The sequence below is a fragment of the Megalops cyprinoides genome, chromosome 15 (assembly GCF_013368585.1).
Source record: "Megalops cyprinoides isolate fMegCyp1 chromosome 15, fMegCyp1.pri, whole genome shotgun sequence".
Lineage (NCBI taxonomy): Eukaryota > Metazoa > Chordata > Actinopteri > Elopiformes > Megalopidae > Megalops > Megalops cyprinoides.
In genome coordinates, this window is record NC_050597.1 from 26420694 (window position 1) to 26441554 (window position 20861).

A 20861-nucleotide genomic window follows, 5' to 3' on the forward strand; every position below is an offset into this window, starting at 1 on the left:
AAAGTGCTTTCTTTAGGCTTTTATTTTTACAGAGAACAACACACAATGCATATTAACACCTTCAAGCATGCTTTGAGTTTCTGTTTTCAGTGGTTTTATGTGTATATTTTGAAGCATTACCACCACAGGACACATTCTTCCCTTCATGAAATATTCAGCCACCACTTTAATGAGTTGGTGAGATTTTAATGTCATTGTAACAGCAAGAGACATAATTAAACAAACAACAGCATAAACATACGGAAGGTGACATTTTTCAATTTCAAAGGAGTAATAGGCACATCAAAATTGTTCACATACAATATTTAAGATTCATACCATTTGTATGTGTAAATCTTCATTAAGTCCACAATGGTCTATAATATAGGGAGATTTTTATATTTGGGGTGGATATCAATCTTAACTGATAGCTGTCTGTTCAGCTCCATCCTGAAATCCTATGCACAGACTGCACTGGGTCAAAAAGCACAGGTTAAGACAAAAAAAAGAAATCTGGATGCTACATTTCTAGGGTCACGCTGTTCCTCTCTTATGGTGAACACCCTGACAATTACTACAAAAAAGGTATACGTTTATCCAACTTACAAAGCAAATGCAAATGAGCTATCAAATAAGACTCCCAGGACCTTGCGGTACACATCTGTTGCAGTCAAATAAGTAAAAATATGGCACTCATTTCAAAGTTACCAATAAACGTCACTTGCAAGTATTATCATGCAATAGTTTACAGCCAAACTTTTGACACAGGACTCCAGTTATCTCAGCTGTAGGTGGTCCTCTTCAGAGACTGCCAAGATCCTGTCTCTATCTCTCTTAATTCTCTGCAGCAATGTCAAATTGTGGCTATGGAACTGGACAGACCGTAGACTTGCAGATTCACATCTATGGTGGGAGCCATGGTTTGTACCCTCGAGCAAGGAGCATAGCTAGAGAGACTGCTGTAAATACACAGGCTGTGCGTATAGTTGACATGTCCCCTTCAATAAAGGTGCTAATAAATACTTAAATTAAAAATAATGTGTCCTCAGTGCCCTGAGCACCTGCTCATTGTTATTCATTCAGCTAAGTCATGCATCCAACTGGTCGATTAAGGGTATGGACAGAACACAAACCACAGGCACTGTGGTATCTGGAATGTGAACCCTTATTTGGACTGTGTGTCTCCAATGTTTAATATCCCCTTTCCATTGCTGAGCTGGATCCAGGCTGACAAGCTAAATAAAGAGCTCTGAATGGTTTTCCATGATCTCTTTTTGTCTGCTGAGCAAGAACCAACCACATTAGTTCAGCTCTGCTACGTTCTGTAACTAGTTAGGCCCTGGTCCAGAGCAAGTCTGGCAATACAGTTATACAATACAACATTAATTTTACAATTGTCACACTAAGCATGGGCAGTAATGGCACCACTAAAAAGGAATAACCCAAAATATTGCAGAATGTACCTTTTTTGTTTTTCCAACAATGTAAACCGATTTTTCTCTGTTGCTCATAACTTTGTGACAGCATGCATCTCTCCTTGTAAAACTGTACCATGTATACAGTCTAGGCACTATCACTGAAAACCTTATGAGGCTTGTCAGCCACATCCAAGTACACTCCAGCACAGCTTGGCTCAGCATAGGCCTGTCAGTGGAAAAGGTGTATTAAGGGTCTTCACTCAAGGCTGTAAGGGCATGTGTTTATGATCCCACCAATAATGCGCAACCAACGGTTCTCCAGTCACAATTCCAAGCTTCTCAGTTGCCTTCGAGTTGCTGGTAGGTCTTGACCTTCCCCCTGCTGATGCAGCCGATGCACTGGCGGTAGCAGCTGACGATACGCGACTGGCCCAGCTTGAAAGCCATGGACAGGATGGCCATACCAACGATGATGAAGAGTGAGGTCAGCATGAAGAACTTGGGGTGGCGTGGCACGATGTCGCCGAAGCCGATGGTGGTGAGCGTGATGAAGCAGAAGTAGAAGGCATCAAAGCGGTCGATGTCCGTCTCCCATAGAGGAAGCAGGAGGCTGCCGAACAGGATGTAGGTGAAGAACAGCACCAGGATCACCACCAGGGGCACGTCCAGCTTGTCCAGCTCCTTCCCGATCTCCGACAGGTCCCAGTTGCCGTGGTCCTTCGGGGGGGGCATCTGGTTGAGCTCGGGGCAGGAGAGGGTGCGCGGCAGGCCGGCTTCCCTCGTGAAGTTGCTCAAGTTCTCCCGGGCGATGATGCGGTCGAAGATCTCGATGTTGCGCAGCTGGACGGACTTGCGCTTCACCGAGGCCTGGGTGCGCAGCACCTGCTTGATATCCAGGGGTTCCCGGATGACCAAGTCCTGGCTGAAGGTGTAGGCCCCGTCGCGGGCCACGCCCTCCTCCGCCGGCTTCTCCTCGCACCTCCTGAAGGGCCAGCGGCAGAGGGGCTGCAACGGGCAGAGCAGGTGCAGCCTCATGTAGGCCTTGGAGACGAGCATGGCCAGGATGTCACCCACATCCGTGATGACTAGCAGCATGAGGGGGATGCCCACCATGGCGTACAGGATACACACCACCTTCCCTGTGACCGTGACTGGGTAGATTTCTCCATAACCTGGAATGGCAGGTACAAAGAATAGACGGTTATTCCAAAGCTCAGATTCCCAGGGGGATCTGTTTTGCTTGCAATGCCCATCACCAGTGAGGATGAGTGACAGTGTGCATCATCATCTTGAGAAGCAGGACATGTTACTTCCAAATATTAGCCTTTTCCTTACTGATTTTGAATTGGCCTTCAAACAATTAAATGACCTCAACCTTATGCATTAAGTTTAGCCGCTAAGCTAATTATGTGATGTAGTGATTTTCACAATATCATAGACTCAAGCATACCACAGTCAGTCACAAGTGATCAATTATTCAAATTGACCTGAAAAATATCAAAACCTGTACGCTTCTGTGCTTTAGAAACATGCAAACATAGAGTAATATGTTTCTTTTTATGTCTACTACAGAAAAATAACTTTAAAAACTATACATGTGCGAGGGTTGGAGGCAAAACTATACAACAATGCCATCTGCTGGTGATTTTTGAGCGCTAACAATATTGAAATCTGATCAAAATCTGTGTGCAAAGAACAGGAAATGGCACATGAACTGGGACTTGTGGTGTTCTTGAGGATTTGTTTCTTTGAATACAAATAATTATTTTGCTAGCGGTACAATAAAAAGTATGTAAGAAACAATGCATCATTTTGAAGATTTATATGAATAATTTCTGAAATTATTAATTCTGTCTCTTGCATACAACTTTGACTTTGTTTGACCTAGGACTCACAAAGAAGATTCTGGTACTTACAGAAAACATGACCTGAACTCCAATCTGTGAGGGAACTAAACACCTGTTTCTCCCGGGGGAACTGCACTGTTACAGCTATTTCATGAGCCCCTCATTAATTGGCCAAACAGACATCCCAGACATCCCAGCCTCCCCTGGGACCGCTGGGCTCGGACATGATACCCCCTGTATTATCAAAGCTTCATGACGAGCCCCATGCTTATGAGGACTTAAGTGGTGCTTCAATCTTGACACCTGTGAAGGTGTGAAGGATCAAAAACAACAGAATACACAGAGATGCTGTGGGCACTGATTTGCTTGAGGTGGATTAGCAGACTTGTGTCTGATCTGGCCTAAAATGCAATTACGATAAAAAAAGGAAAGCTGGAACATAATTCACACCTGGTCCTTATGCCTACAGTTACATAAAATGACTAGAAACTCAGTGAAATAAATGGAGGTGGACTGAAACGACTATTATGGCTTCCAAGAGACATCAGAACGGGAGTTTTAATGACATATTCTTGGTAATGGGGCATTATGTCTCTGCAAATAAGTAACCATAATTTAAGTAATTGGACCATGGCTAAAAGATGTGCCAACTTCAAACTTTTAGTCTGCTTGCAAAGACTTGGAGTGCATTTCGCTTTTAAAGGGCTTTCTCGGGTGATTTGTGGCTTTCCTGTTTAGAGCCAAGGATATGCAAATAGCCTGTTTCTTCTGACCCTGGTAGTTATCAGCTATCACACTTCAGCAGATTCCCTAATGTATAGAGCTATTACGGTACTTCTTTATACACCATATGCCATTAAGAAATGGGGGTGAATGTGGTTACGACCCCCTTCCCCAAACACACATGCACAAACTATTGCTATATGGGTCCATATTCTCTCATGTATATTTTATCGATACATCGGTATTGAAACGGGAACACCTACCTTCATATAATATAAAATACCCACCTTTTAGTCTGTTACATTTTTAAAGAGCACATTCCTTCATTTACGTGCTTTAGTTAGTGGCAAAGTATCTGCTAAAATGTATTTCCACTGTGCTGTTCAATCTGAACCCAGTCCAAACCCATTATCGTTAATGGCACATTGAGCAGCCAGCCCCCTAATTTGATTCCTGTAAGTTTCTTTTCACTTATTAAGATTCCCTGTAATAATCAACATCTTCACATAGCCTGACTATCACATTCAGCAGTTCTATGTTCATTTTAATCTGTTTTAAGACCAAATGTTGCATTTTCCCAGAGCATGTCCTATAAAAGTCTTGCTCAGAATGAAAAAAAAAACATTCTTTCAGAATGCTGGGAACAATATTTATTGGAATATTTTAGTTTATTAAGCATCACCTGCATTTTACAACCAGAATGAATCAGCCAAATACGTGGCATTGTGTCCCTGCATGTTCTATCATTTTTTACATTCAAAATGAAGGGATCCATTATGCCTGCATTACGGATATGGATTGTGGTAAGGAGGTCTCTGAGGAGTAAATGCTTTGTGGCGTACTCCAAAGCCGCACACCATGTTACATCTGATTGACCCCATGAGTCAATTGCTCTGAGTCAAAGCAGCATTTTGTTAAGTGCTGTTCACAGCTAAAGGAATTAGGAAAAACACAGCCTCCTTGGGTGTGTCACATGACTGTAAGTAAATATCATAAAACCTTCAATACAAACTAGCATTTTATGACATTATCCACTTTTTAGACATAGGAACGGTTTTCAGGGTTATTGGTTTTAGATGTATTTCATATCGCTGGCCTCAGATAACATACCTGAGTTCACAGGGGCTGAGGTTATGAATACAGTTTTGTCAAGCATGCGCCATGCTTAATAAGGCCCAAGCTGTTTCTCAAAATACACTCCAGAAGTCACACAGGGCTGGGTCCCAAATAACAAGGTCAAATTTACTGTGCTGTACCACTGCTGGGCAAATTAAACCAAGATGATATTAATGAGCACAAGCTATTGTACTGTAATAAAAAATACAGAAAGAGAGCCAAGTAGTTAAGGTTCACTCTGTTTATCTACTGAAGGGGCAGTCTGGTGCCTGAATCATCACAGAACTTTCTTCCCTTAAATATCAGAACCCCTCAGCTGTCATATATTACTAAATTTAAAAAAAATCATTAAAATGTTAAAGTTATTACTTTATTAAGTCAATCATTTCCACATATCTATAAATCTATTACATCTTCGCCAAGGATAAATACATAAAATTTCTCTGATATGTTTGACTGTTTCATTATAGAAGATTCCATCTGGTGTCAAATGATGTCAAGACAAGTAAATGTTCACATAAAAAACTCAAAAGGTACAACACATAAAATGTAAATTTAAAATCTTCGCTTTGGCTCTATTATGTATAAACCAAATAAGCAGTAAGCAACACTCAGTGTAGTATCAGCAAACTGCCTTGTGCAGTAATTGACCTATTAGCAACTGAAGTCTAAGACTGACTTCACAAACTAAACTGCAGACTAGTTTTTTCAGAAGAACTTACTGTATTTATGTAATGTTTTTAACACTTTTTTTTCCTTTTTGTTAAATGTTTAATTTCCTATGATTCAGAGCATTTGTCTAATTAGGCCTGGAATTTCTGCGTTTTACATCCTTACAACATGCTCCGTTCTAACAGAGGACCGGATCACAATCCATTCGTCCTCCTCCTTTGGGTCTGTTTTACTGATATCACAGAGGGTGGAGGGCTGGAGTTGCAACCCAAAGCAGTTACAACCTTCTTACCAAGAGAAGTTCCTGACAATACAGCAAACATTCTTTTGTAGATACAGGTGCTATTTTTTCCTCAATTCATGCATTTATATTCAGCGGTACATATGTACATATGTATTTATGTTTCTGACAAATGTAACACTGCCCTACTAGCAGTGAATTTAACACCACTAAACAGTAGCTTGCTAGCATTAGTGTAGCTAGAGTTGGTGGTATACTATATATAATATATGTATCTGGCATGATACCAAGGCCTAGATTCAAATAGCCCTATTATGCCCTGAGGATGTGGAGAAAAATTTGCGAGCAGTCAGTTCAACAAGTTCAACTGGCAGACTCACAGCAGTGAAATTACATTTTAGAGTACCAAAAATTATTTGAGGACATGAAGCAGGTACCACCAATAAACCTCACGTAGGTTGGCCTGTAATTTGTTTCATATAACAATACAACACAGGAGTGAGTGTTAACAGACATCAAGCAAAAACACTGATTCGCAATAGCCATGTTGTGTGTGATCAGGGACAAAGAACTAAAAAGATCAGTGTACCTACATGTAGAAGTAATCTCTGATACACATGTGTTACCGAGAAAAAAAACACAACCGGTAGCCATATTGGATGAAAATTCTGCCATAGGGCAATAGAAAATATTTTTTCACAACTACAGCAATATGTGTCAGATTAGACTGGGTAATGCTGTGAAAAGTCACTGCAAAGTTGTGTTGAAATTTGTAGACATCGGCAATCCATGCTTAATGAAAGAAATGTTAGATTGTGAGTAAGTGAATGTTGCCAAACATTACTGATATATTATATGAAAATATTTGGTGGACACATCAGGTATGGCAGTGGACCTAGGGCTAAGGATAACAATAAGGCTAATCAATCAATCAAGTGTGTGCAATCTGAGCCCAATATGCAAATGATATTCAGAAAAAAACAGGTCAAAAACAATATGATTAATAACCTAGTACTAAAATCCACGTACGCAATAATACCAACATGCCAATATATAATTGTTCACCCATCAAATTGTTGCTACTCTCTTCAAGTCTCAGTGATCCATTTATAATTGTGGACAGCACTCATAAAGCAAGTTATGCACCTCATCATGTGCACATAATGGATATTTCCTTAATAGACCATTCGCCCAGTAGAGAAATGGAACCACTTCATGCTTTTATCATTTTGCTGTATCGCAGGAGCTCACTCAGCATATTCAACTTAATAAAAAAGCTGCACAGCAGTTTTGAATCTATAGAAAAACGGCCCGTGATGTCTTGAATTATCTCTGGAGGCTCTTTTGTCTCTTCCTTTCATCCGCCTACATCATCTGGACCAGGCTCTATAATTTCAATTAAGTTTTAGATGATCATTTCCTCATGTTTCTTGGTGTATTTAAGATGGAGTTTAGGATAACCCTCCAAACCCACTTCTAGTTTATGGGAAACATATCTCTTTCCAAGAGGGTTGTGTCCGTGATCTGTTTTGGAGGAACTGAAGCAATCACCAAAATGGCAACAGCTATATCAAAAATACCAGATTATGGCCTTAAAGCCATTTGGCAGTATCATAACAGGTGGAAGAAAGTAAATCCGGAATGAATTTTTGGATATAGTGATGCATTCTTAAATGCATGTGCCTGTGTCTGGCACAGGGTGAAAACAGGTGTTCTGGACGCAGACATGAACCTCATTGGTTCTCTTAAGCATAGTATGGTAGCTTAGTTAGCATGTTGCTTGCCTTGAATAGGTTGTGAGCAAGAGACTACTTGAACAAGCATTGTTTTGCCAGAGATAGAGGTGGGTAAGGTCAGCCTGGGTTTCCTTGTCTCACCAATTTCATACAACCTGAGAATTACCAGGCACCTGTGAGTTGCTCAAGTGACATCAATGGAGTGGTGCCTATCATCCAATGAAAGTCCACTCCACTGTAGTGCACTGTGTGGCTTGTGGTGCGAATATCAGCCATTGGCTGCATGCAGATGCTAGCAAAGTGTTACATTTGTCTTGAATCAACAAGAGGTTGTCACGGTGAAAATAGCCTAATGTACAATTGATGATTTGAAAGAACAAGGTTGCATAAACGGGAAAAAGCATTTAAAAACAGTACTGCAGTCAAACACTCTTGTAAAAGAATGATGCAAAAGACCAGATTACCAATTGAACTGACACTCAACCAAAAATAAACGTGTGTTGTGACATCATAACTTCATAGCAGCCTGAAAGGGACTGTCGACCAGGACTGTTTTAAATTCATTGTAAATGAAAATCATGTGTGTTTTGGCAATAAACCCTGCCTGTGAAGGACAATGGGACAAAGCTGAACAAAGGCAAGGCTGCCATCATGATGCATCCTTTCTAACCATGACCATGTTCAGTTGTCTCTTTCCCAGCAACAAAACCCAAACTCTGGAATCAAAACTCCGCCAAAATTATTTTTAGCCTCTTGAGACAAACTTGTGTGGTGAGCTTTTCTTCCTACAGAAATAAGGTTGCAATTTTGGTGGGAGTGTTTAAGTATTTCTTTTTCTTAAACACTGGAATATTCTAGAAAGGATAACAGAATGTGGGAAGTGGTGGATACTGGTCACAATGCATGCTTAGGTACCTTTGTTACAGGGCCTTTTGGTGGTTTGTTCTGCTGCTCTGTAGACTTCACTCCAGTAATCAACTAGTGATTCACAGTTAAAACAGAAGCCAGTATGAAGTGTCACATTCGTGCCACACAGTACAAATCTGTCCTAAATTTCAGCATATATTCAAACCTGACATATATAAACCCACCCTCAATTCCTGCCTCAAAAACTCATTAACTTGTTAACTACCAGAACATAATTTAGGCTAATGACTTGGTTTTTGTAGGAAAATATCTGTATAATAACACTGACAGCATGCTGTCCTGGACGGGGGTCTGCATTTAAACCAAACCGTTGCAGGTTTCACTCCTGGGTGAGACACTGGTACCCTTGTACAAGGTACTTAAGCTGAACTGCTTTAATATCCAGCTGTATAAATGGAAAATTAACAAAAATATATAGGCATTGTAAGCCTGAATAATGACTAATAATGTAATTATCAGCTGCTACAATGTGCTCAGTAAAGTTTCTGCGTCATACTGTTGATTTGGATTTCATTTACTGTAGCGTACCAGCTGAGAGGACCCAATTACTCCAATTCCAGGCAAGTGAATCATGGCGGCACACGTAAATGACGCAGCGTCTGGAAGGGTCGTGCTGGAAAGGGTTTCAGCAGCCGGTGGCAGGGGCCAATGAAGCTGTGGTTTGTGTATGAAGCTGTGAATGAGGTCACGCGTGGGGCCGTGGCCAAGCTGTGATCTCCGCCACGCACTTCAAAGTGGGTGTGGGGGAACGGTAACCAGCACCTGATTTAGCCATGCTATGCAACATCTGGGCTACTAGTAGAGCTTCCGCACTTGAATCTGAACACCAGTGCATCTCACCCGCACCACCAGCACCACAAAGGTGGCTTTATGTTTAAATATACATGTGACCCTTCCCATCCCCCCCCACCTCCCCTTTGGATCAAGTTTTAGCAATGCCCATAAATAGGAAAGTCTGTGAATACTGTGCTACACCAATAACATATTTCTGCACAAATGGGGCTTGTTCCTGGTGGGAAAAGACACATTCAATACAGTAATGTTATTAACATGTGATTAAAATGCTCACATTAGTAATAATATAAAATACATATTATTTTACTGTAATAAATATGTTAGATGTAAAATTCATATAGGCAAGCATGGGTCAGTGTGACACTTCAATGGGGCTGGAATGCAGAGTACTGCCTGGTGTGAATATTTTAAACCTTGAACAACCATATCCCAAATGGTGAGGGTCTCCTGTATCCAATTATTTTCATCAATCCAATGGAAATGGTTTCTTCTTCTTCTGCACCTATCACATGGTCACAATATCCCACCATGATAATGGTTTTTGTCCTGCTGCTTCCACAGGAAAAGGCACGGTTCTTGTTTGCCAGGATCAGCACTGCACACTGTGGATTCTGCGCAGACTCACTGATCTGTATGGCATGCAGATTGGCTGACGGCGAACATGGGGAACAGGTGGAGCCATCCACCTACTTTAATGATCATTGGAACAATACGCAGGATCTGTGCAATATGTTATAAATACTACCTATGTAATATCCTAAACTGGGTCCTAGTAACCTCATGCACATGTGGTAGGGTCAGTTTAAAGCTACACCAGCCATCTCATCCACATCCCATCTTTGCAATCACCACATTTTTGCCAACCTTTTAATGAATTCCTAAACAAATTCACATTTTGGAATTTTCTCTCTGTAAATGAAAGCACATTATCTAATTCCAGTCTTAGAGGGGGCCTGCATGTGTTTCTGGTCCTCATTCCAGCTCAGCTTGTAATTATTTATATGACATCATTTTTTTGGAGAGGTAATCAAATCACCTGTTCCTGTCCATAATCAGTTACCAAAATGCAAGGCACCTGAGAGACCAGCAGTTTGTTTCCTGGGAACTGGCATTCCCTTCCAGGGCTCTGTGGAGGTGAATTCCTCCTAGCCCATTTCCCGAGCTCCAGCTACACTGTTCTTAAGAAGTGGTTGGCCTGATGAAGGCCTTCTGTGGCTATCTCACACTCCAGAGAGACAGGGTCTGGCTGCTGCCTACAGAGCCCGGAGACAAGACTGTAACCACTTCCCGTCAAGAAAGATGGAGAGAACCCACTGAGCAAAGTGGGCGTTTGTTTGTGTGTGTGTGTGTGTGTGTGTGCAAGGCTGTGAAGTACAGTCGACTACAGTGCAGTGGATGCCATAAAACTAGCTATTAAGCCAACAAACAAACATGTACATGTCAGCATCTTTACCATTCAAACTGAGCTATGGTACAGACAGGTCAAGGTATTTGCCAATTAGCAACACTGCAGAATGCCCAATGGCATCGCCAGTTCTGTCTTTGATTAGTAACATGTTTAGGAAAACAGAATGCCAAAGGGCATCACCAATCCTGTCTTTGATTAGTAACATGCTTAAGAACATGCTTTGTCAGTCAGAGCGCAAACTAGCTTGCAGAGGCCGTGTCCATGTAGTCCATATAATTTCCATTCCTCTCTCAGTAAGTACTACTGCGGCCTTGTGTCAGTCTGTGGCAGGCATCCGAAATGTAGGTGAGCTCTGCTCTTTGGATGCACAGGGAGCATGGTCACTCTACTACTACTTTATCAGTCATAAAAATTATAAATCACTTTATCACCAAGAATCAATAACGTACTGGCACGACACAAAGAGGACACAGACAGCACAGTGAATTATACCATGCAGGGGTAAAAAAAACACTGCAGTTATTGTAGGGTATACAGATGTCATCTGTCACTTGTAACAGATGATGTAGCATATTTGTTAAAGAAATTGCTGATTTCTGATTGCGCAAATAAATGCCTAATTCTTTCAGCTGAGCACTTTCACAAGATGAACCTGCTTTCGTATTGCAGTAGGGAGTCAAGAATGGGGTTGGGATTGGCCACTAATTATCATTTGGGTTCTGTAGTCTTTATGCAAGCCAGGGCATAACAGTGCTGAGTGCTGCCTGGTAGAACTGCTATGGAGCCAAAGGTTGTGTGTGTGAAGGAACCATTTCAGCAGCAAGATAATGTTCATTTACACAAGCAGACATTGACAAACAGCTCAACTAATACAGCTGCTAAAATCTACCATGTATTGTTTAATCTGAAAAAAAAAAAAAAAAACTAAACTAAACAGTACATCCTATGGACTTTTACTGATAAAAGCATCAAAACTGAAGACTCAAAAATATATTGTTGGCTCTGTATGGAAATGGAAGTAAAGGCAGGTTTCAGTCAAAATCAATTTAAAAGCCCCAAATAACCACACCGACATTGATGCTGTGATTGTCGAAAGTAAGCAGAACTACACTTCAGCTACGCAGTGTGACATTTTCATAGCATGGAAATGTGCATATAGCAGGGAGAGAGGGAGAAAGAAAGAAAGAAAGAAAGACAGATAGAAGTCAGAGAAAACACACTTTAGGCTTTGACAATGAAAAGCCTGGCTGCAAGACTGGACACACTGTGACCCTCCTGGATCAGGACAGGGTGGCACAACTTGTCTGACCTTGCCTCAATGTCTCTGACTTGATGCAGAAGGCATTGTAGTGAAGGCAATGTTAAAGTCTGTCTTTTCAGTGGAGAACCAATAACCCAGGTGACACATTAGTGATGTGTAATTTCATATCTGGTTGTACTGTTATTGAATTCAGAGCACTGTTCATATTGACCCTCAAAGTGCTGCCAAAGTGTGCAACAAAGCGTTCAGCAACACAAGGCTCAGGCCATAGCAACAATAAGCTACCGTCAAACACACAAGACCACATGCTGCTTTGATGTAGTTGCCAAAAAGACGTAGCCATAATAGCTAGGGCATGTGAAGCTTGAAGCTGGAGGAAGCTTATTGGCTGGCAGTGCTTTTATTGCTGGGCATGGTTCCCATCAGGAATGGTATACAGCAGTATGTTTCTCCACATTTGACTATAAGGCCTGCAACTGGAAATAAAAGTGCAGTAGGTCATCTAGGATAGGTCATTTTTCCCTGATCTGAAATTCAGATAGGGTAATTTATGAGTAATATTGACATCATTTTTCTTATCACAACATTGTCCAACTTTAGTTTGATTTTAGTTTGTAGTTGATATTTAAGTTAACTACAAATATCAATCAATTTACATATTTACATATTTAAAACTCCATATATTACTCTATATAACCATAAACATTAACTGAATATATATGGATATATTTCCAGTTCAAAGAACATAACAATAAATCACATTGAAGTGTCTCCTTTCAAGAAATATTGCTAAATATTCTAAATTCGTGACCCTAGACTGCTGAAACGGTAACCCTCCATTACGAGATTAAAGGGTGTGCTTTAACCTAAAGCTATACGCCACTTGTACCAACGCGGCTGCTGATCTAATACTGAGCATGAACAAGACATTCTGTTTCGCATTATCATCGACTACTCTTGATAAGTACGCCCTGCGGTTCTTTACAGCCTGGTTAAAACCAGTTGCTCTGGAGTACGTGGCGTAGAGCGAACGGCGGCGTGCTCCTGGCAAACGGTACACAGAAAGACACGCCGCGCCTATAAGAAGCGCTTCTTTCTACAGTATTTTGAATTACACAGACATTTTATAGAAAATAGCATGAAAAACAAAGATACTAACAAAAGAAGCCAGCTGTTAAGTTTATACTGGACGCCCCATTAATAGATGGATAGCCTGGGCTATTTCTCTCATTGACGTTAACGAAACCACATTACAGAAAAAAATCTTTATTCTTAGATAGCATGCGCACATTAACTGTCTTTCATAAAGCGGTTATACTAACACAGGTATTTGGCAGGTGCCTGACTTGCATTTTCAATCTGTGACAAGCGGAATTTAAAACAACGAGCTGTCGGATTTACACCTATTATATTAGCTAATATCTATTACTGGCTTTGGTACAACTTTACAATGGTTACGTTTATACTGTTTTCAGATTAATATTTACTTTGTGTAAGTACGTTTAAATGAGTTAAACAGTATCGTCCCACCCTGGATTCAAACCTGCACCCTACCGGCTACTACGTAACATCCTGTACTAATAGCCCATACTGTCTTCCGAGGCACTATTTTCTGAACTATCTGGATTTGCTTCAGATACTGTAATGATACTACTCCTATTTTGCATTCAGAATGATAAGGTGAGACAAGGGGTTGGTGTAGTACCACTGGCTGTTACCCACCGAGAGTGAAATTGATATTTTTCAGCCACGGAGAATCGGTAACTCACTGAAGTTGATTTGTTTTTAATATGTTAGGCAACAGGGAAATTCACGGTCTGTTTTTGTATGAAAGCCACTATGATTTGTTGGTGCTAATTTACTACATAAATGTATTATTGAGGCGAGTTAAAGATAAACTTGAGAATATCAGAAAATGGGGGAAAGGAAATACAGAAAAGGACCACAAAAGTATCTAAAGCAGCTTTCATTTGGTATGACTGTGAAAAGTATTTGCAATATGCCTTCAGGATTAAAGATTCGAAAGATTCGTTTATAAAAACGAGCGGAGTCGAATGAACACCATTCTTTCACTTTGTGCTATCAGCTTCGAGTTAGTACAATACGGTACTGTAAGCATGGCTGTTTAGTAGTCTATTACTTTCAAGACCGATACGTGTAGGGTATGGTAGGCCACGTCGTTTTAATCTTTTTACACTCTTCTGACTTAGTCTTCATAAACGTTGAAGACTTACCAACTGTTGTGAATACAGTGCAACAGAAGAACATAGAGCCATAGAAGTTCCATCTAGCTGGACGCTGGAGCCATTTCGATTTAAATTCATAGATAATCGATGTGTTCACTTTTTGCATCAAATCTTCAGTACTGGACGAATTATCTAAAAGAAGCAAACAATTAGAAGACGTTAGCTATAATATAGCCTATAATACGCATATATATCATCCTTTGACAGTGAATGATTCAACTAAATGTTAGCTTTTTAGTTGAAAGAGGCATGAGCAATATAAATAAGCTTTAAATGTATCTGCATCTCATCATCAAATGAGTATGACATCACAAATAAACATACGTCGAAAAGCGCATAAGTCACTTTTGGTTTTAATTGTATTATTTTCGAGTTCTAGTTAAGAAACTCTTACCTGAAGGATTTTGAACGGTTTTCACCAGACCGCGCAAAAATTCTCTGTATTCCTCGGTCAGCTTAGTATGATCACTTCCACCTTCAATGTATTCGAACAAGAGAGCCCCTAAAGCAGCGTAAGAAACTAGTAACACAAATAGGCAAGCTAGAGGAAATAAAATGGACAACAAGCGCGAGCATCTCGACCTCTCCTCTAAACTTCTCCCTTCTTCAGCTGCAACAGACATCTTGCGAGTGGATGTTCGACCTACTCCAATGTGCCAACGGAGTGTCTTTCCATCTCAGACCATCAGAAAGCATAGATGGTAGTGCAATACAAATGTCAGCGTGAAAGTGAGCCGCGGCATCCTTCCGCATTAAGTAAACCACAGGCTAACATTCCCCTGGGAGACAAATGCATTTGATTCGAACGAATTACCCCTCCCGAGTACTTGCCCAGAGAAACAGGTCGTTAACGAAGTTGCTTCGAAAAGCGATTCTGACTGAAATACATGTAGACGTACGTATCCCAGTGTTAGAGCTCTTAGCACTGGTTTTAAAGGAAATTGCGAAAGCTTCAAGAAATCACACCTCATTTTCTTTTAAAATAGAGGTTTTGTCCACGGATACAAGAGTCACCCGTTGTATTCATTAGGCATACACTTAAGGTATGTTTCTTTTCTTTGTTGCGAATTGGATGCGACAGGTGTAAATACGATGTTAAATTTAGCATTTTAAATACCAGTCTCGTTCCAGAACAACAACTGTGGTCTCTTGGAAGCCAGTTTTAAAACATGTAATTTATTATAAAAGCCCAGCTGGAACAATACTAAGTTTGATCACCAAACAAAGTATAAAAGCAACACCTTTCACAGTTTGTAAAATTCACTTGTGTTTTAGACACTTTACATACACCACAAAAAATGAAAACACGTGCAACTTCCAGTCTCAATTCCAGGTGTCCGTGTCATGGACACTGATCAGTGGGAAGAACAGAAAACAAATTTATATTCATTCACAAAACAACTAAATATAGGCATATTGTTTCTTCAGTATGGTGTTCTGCACTAAATCCATACACAGGAATATCCAAATGAATGAATTACAGTGAAACTCCTAAAATATATCAAGGGGAAACACCCTCTACACATTTGGGTAAATAATACCTTTATCCTCAAACGTTTCAGTCATTTCTTTCCCCAAATGAAAAATAACTTTAGAGGTTAATATTGTGCATGTATGATAACATGGATGATGACTGTCAAATCACTTCACATCTGCCTTCTGTCCTCCTTTCTGTCAGTCCTTTCACTGTCTTTTATGTATTTATTGCAATCTTTCACATTTTTTCCTAATATTATCCATTGGGGAGAAGCGGCACTGTGTAAGTATAGTCCTGATACTGATGGCTTGGAAAACCCTGGCCTAAAATATAACCATGTGGGGCGAGGAATTGTAAGCAAGCAGAGGCAACTGGAATGACAGGGGGAGAGGCTTAAACTGTCTCTTCTGCTGCTAGTAACCAAATTTGGTTCCATCCAAGGGCACATCATCCCATCTTTACTCTCCACGCCTCAGGGTACAAATCTGGAGGACACCAGGAAGGTGGCCATCTAGGCCATCGCTTCCGGGGGCTCTGTGGAGAAGAATAGTCTTTAATTATTTAGACGACAAGGTTGTGCACAAGGAAGTGGTCCATAGAATTGGATTCAGTTCAATAGCTCCCTTAGGTGCTTACAGTTTATGTGCAAGAAGCCTTTGTAACTATTTTGTGGAATACCAATGTTTCCCTTTTCCTTTTGAGTGTTTCAAACTGTACTAGTGATGACAACAAAGAGAGCCAGAAGAAAATAATTTTTCACAATGACCCAAAATAAGGGAGTTGGTATGCAGCACTTATAAGCTTGAAGGAGCCACATCTAGATACCCAAAAACATTTGGCATGCTGGGTAACATTGATACTGAATGGCAATTTATCATTCAAGCAGCATACAATAAGAATTAATCTCAGGTTTCCATTTGTAAACCCCTTTCCAGTCTGGGATGTAACATGACACATTTGGTACACCTTGTTTAAAAACATTAAAAAGCATTTCAAAAGAAGCCCTCCATCCAGAAAATGTTGCCAGATGTATAAACTTCCTGTGTCTAGAAGAGGCAGGTGTAGATATGTAAAGCATTATACAGCATTATTTAAAATGCTAAAGTTGTGGCATCACCCTTCCCCCTTTATCATTCTGTTTTAGCTGTGTGAATTGTCATGCCCAGCATCTCCAAGTATACAGTAATGGAAGCTTATGTAAACAATACAGTTCTGGAGAGCTCATGTTCATTCATTTAAAATGATCTTTGTGTATATGTGGATCTCACAATTTAGCCAAAAGAATTTTTTCGCCAGGCCGGCTGTGGTGACACACACTAACCGGTGTTTTTAAAAGCCCATATATGAACATAGTTCTTGGTCACTATAAACCTCATGCAGCTGCTTTAAAGGAATGGCCGTCTGGTTAAGAGGATCTGCAGCTTTGACAGCTAATGTGTCTGGGCAGTGTTAACTGTGCAAATATTTACCTTAAAGTATTACTTTTGAATAAAGATACATGTACGCAGTGCACCTTTACTAGCAATAAATGCTATAGCATTTGTCTAAATTCATGCGAAGTGAGGGAGTTAAAAAATAAGCAACTTATATTTATTGGTACACATGTCAGAGCTAAAATGCATTTCAGCATGGTTTGTCTAAAGTATAATAAAACTTTTGTACTATTAAGTTATTTTATTAGTTGGCTGGAACATGTGACGTTTCTTAGCATAGATGTGTAAAGAGAAAAGCAATCCTCCTTTCCAAGTGTTTGTTTGGCTTACATTTTCAATTTCAAATTCCTTGGTGATGCACCACACAGAACATGATTTTGAAGTGGGTACTCTGAACCTAAAGCTGTTTATTATGATTATAGCCTTAATGTTGTTGCTAATGTAAGTGAACTGTAGCTATTTGGAAAAGAAGTTTTGAATTATAAAGGGTGGTATGTAATGTAGGACAAGATCTAGAGTATTCCTCCCACTATTCTTAAGTTAATAAACTGGGACTTGGGTACTGCTGGATATTCATAGGGTGTTTCTAAGAAACCATTACTTATTGGCCTGACTAATTTACTCTAAGACTATGTCAGAACTACTTCTGCATTCTTTAAAGGATGGGCATCACTAGAATAACATTGACATATGAAAGGAAGAACTGTTGGGTGGGGGCTAGGGGGAGCAATCTTGACTTGCAGATGTTTTGGAGTGTTCTGAACGAGGAATGCCTCAAGGTAAATGCTTTTGTACATGCTATCACCCATTTTTCTTGGCCTCTCGTCAGATATTTAGAAATTCGTCTGTTGCATCATCATTTCATCCTGCTGATGCACGTAATTTCTGAGTTCTGAATTCCACTTGACATTTCTTGGGTGTATCAAAAAAGCTCAAAATCATTTTTAAAATATCCTGGAATCATTTAAAAAATCATTAGTCACTTAGGGAAACCTCGGGGAAAATGTTTGGTTAGAGAGGAGGAGGAGCAGATGGTATTAAAGGCTGATTTATAAATAGCCTGAATTACAAGCAAACACTTTCCTAGTCTTCTTTTCTGAGAAAAAAAGCAGGAGCCATTTAATGGCTATGATTAATGTGTGGGAGATGGCTAATGCATGTACACAATTTCAGGTCCTCAGAGCTCAGACAGAGGAAGACCTGTGTGTACCTTGCTCAGCACTGTTGAGAGATCAGACACAGTTCCCTGACAAGAAACAAGCACGTCTAGATCTTCCACATATCTGACTACCTCAAGGCAGCCATGATTTTCTATGGCAAGTAACCACTTAAACATATCATGATAGAATTATTCTGTGTTACCCTGAATGATCTACTCTGAATTATTAAAATGCATGTTGCCCTTAAAAACAAGATCATAAAGAAAACTAATGATGATCTTTGTTTGCTCATCACTGAGTCACAGCGTAATAATTACTGCCCAAAGTAGTTTTAAAGTTCAATTGCTCCAAATTTCCTGGAAATAAAACACACCGACTGGTGAATATAGTTTTGTAATGGTCTCAGTTGCCTCTTTTGGAGCCATAATGCCCTATGCATACAAGCAGAAACTGGAGAATGGTAAATGGGCAATAAAAATGGTTTTAATTTGTTTTGAAAGGGTGCACTCCTGCTGAGACAGGAACAGAAATCTGGCACGGCAGTGGGCTACGATTGGGTGGGTTATTGAGCAATATTCTCTGATTATCAAGCAGCAGCTTTTACCATACACCAATCAGAAGAGAGGAGCACAGGATTCCAAGCCCTGTGGACTTTGACCTCTTCAGAAACAACAAAACAAACATTTGATTGTGTATATGTATATATAGCTTTCTTGCTGCTAGCCAATGTAATAGGAACCCACCGGATTGCTTGAATGGCACCGTCCCAAATCTTTTCTGTCAGCTGTTCTTGCAAGCGCACCCTTTCAATCACACTGGCATTTAACACAAAGAGAGGAGGCATGAGGAGACACGTGCAGACATGACTACAGGCAGCGCCATGTTTTGAAATCTGAACATGATGGAGAGGCCCAGTCTTGTCCCAACATGGCACAGCGGGTATGGTCAGATGACAACAGCTAAGTACAGTGTGGATTATTAGATCATACTTGGCTTTACCGATATCAAGCACACCAGTTTTGTGTGTGAGCCATTGTGTGGTCATTCTTTGCTATTTTTAAAACACAGAACAAGCACAAACAAAAGATTGCAGACCCCCACCTCTCACCTCAGCCTTCACCTCTAATAGAAAAAAATCCTTACCGTGCCTTTTTTTATATCAGCAGACCAACAGGAACAGCATATATAATGCCCTTAGGACGAGGGGCATTATTTGCCTCAAATACGTCTTTCGAAGAACGTGCCCATGTCTTTGCATACAGCTAACGCGATGTCAGTGGTGTGGAAACCGGTTCAAAGCTGATGTGTTCCCGCCATCATGTCTTTTACAGGGAGATCAAACTTTGTCTAGCATGACAGGCACGAACGATAGACATGTGGACATTACTGTACAGTAGCAATGCTGAGAAAAATTCTCCTGAGGCAATAACCGGTTTGGTCAGGCTACATTACCAAGGGTTCAGGACCTAAACATGGCAATATGATGATGAAAAGGTCAGCACATTTGTACAGCATAGCACCATTAAAGAGAATATAGTTCACATAAGGAAACAGTATGAAGATAAGGAGGGGCTAAAACTCCATTGCCACGCAAGGCTTCAGTGCTTCAAATGAACTGCCACTGGCTTGCTTAATTTGTTCCAGGACTCGTGCCAAGTTCTTCATGACTTCAGACATCCAGACTCACAACGTTCGGCGGCCCCCGGGGGAAAGGTGTAAACAAATGTTTCCTGTGTGTTCTCCTCGTCACTGGGGTGAGGCATGAGGGGAACATGCTCAAACAGGTAACATCCCTAGAAAGTGAATTATGAAACAGCACCCTGCTTACATCCTTCATGTAATCAAGGAAATTGTTCAAAAAACATTCGATTGCGATCTCCTCTGAGGGTACATTACTCTTAAGAATAAACGCAAACAGCGAGACTTTTACCACCGGATGAAGGCTGTATTGTTAAGCACTATTGTTTTTGCTCTATGCTTATTCAGAGTGACTTTGTGCAAAGTAAGATCACAAAGTAAGAGCACAAAAGTGCATCTGATATGCATATAACAACTCAACTCATAATATTGCAGCTCAAGAAATATTACTACATCTGTGGAAATCACAATTAAATGAGCACTTTTTTGGTTACATCTTTGTTTTTCATTTACACATCGACTCCCTGAGCAGCTGTTATACTATTGAGATTTTTGTTAAATAAATAAATACTAAAATGTTTGTTTTCCAGCTATCCTCAGAAAATCAATGTGCTATATATTGTAAAGATGTAAAAATGGTCATATCAAGATGTAATAATGGTATGGTATGGTCTGGTATGGTAATGTGCTTATAAGCAGTCAGATGTCATCTTCTGAGTACTGCGAGCACTGACCAAAACTGATCTGAATTAGGTTATCAGTTTGCCCATCTTCATTTACTGGC

The 20861-nt window shown here is 40.3% G+C and overlaps 1 protein-coding gene across 1 annotated transcript; it reads right to left on the reverse strand.

The window, feature by feature from the left end:
• Nucleotides 1-397: 397 nt before the first annotated feature.
• On the reverse strand, nucleotides 398-15063 carry kcnk18 (potassium channel, subfamily K, member 18). The gene is made up of 3 exons (XM_036547083.1): nucleotides 14764-15063; nucleotides 14358-14501; nucleotides 398-2569 (listed from the first exon to the last, which is right to left on the reverse strand). Exons 1-3 carry the CDS (start codon nucleotides 14990-14992, stop codon nucleotides 1737-1739), a joined length of 1206 nt encoding a protein of 401 aa, XP_036402976.1. The 5' UTR covers nucleotides 14993-15063; the 3' UTR covers nucleotides 398-1736.
• Nucleotides 15064-20861: the final 5798 nt, after the last annotated feature.

What these genes read in the sequence shown, in the direction of transcription:
- kcnk18 (XM_036547083.1), bottom strand. Translation starts at nt 14,992, where the DNA reads ATGTCTGTTGCAGCTGAAGAAGGGAGAAGTTTAGAGGAGAGGTCGAGA. An exon ending in AACCGTTCAAAATCCTTCAG is followed by an intron (nt 14,502 to 14,763) that starts GTAAGAGTTTCT and finishes TGCTTCTTTTAG; the next exon opens with ATAATTCGTCCAGTACTGAA. An exon ending in CACTGTATTCACAACAGTTG is followed by an intron (nt 2,570 to 14,357) that starts GTAAGTCTTCAA and finishes CTGCCATTCCAG; the next exon opens with GTTATGGAGAAATCTACCCA.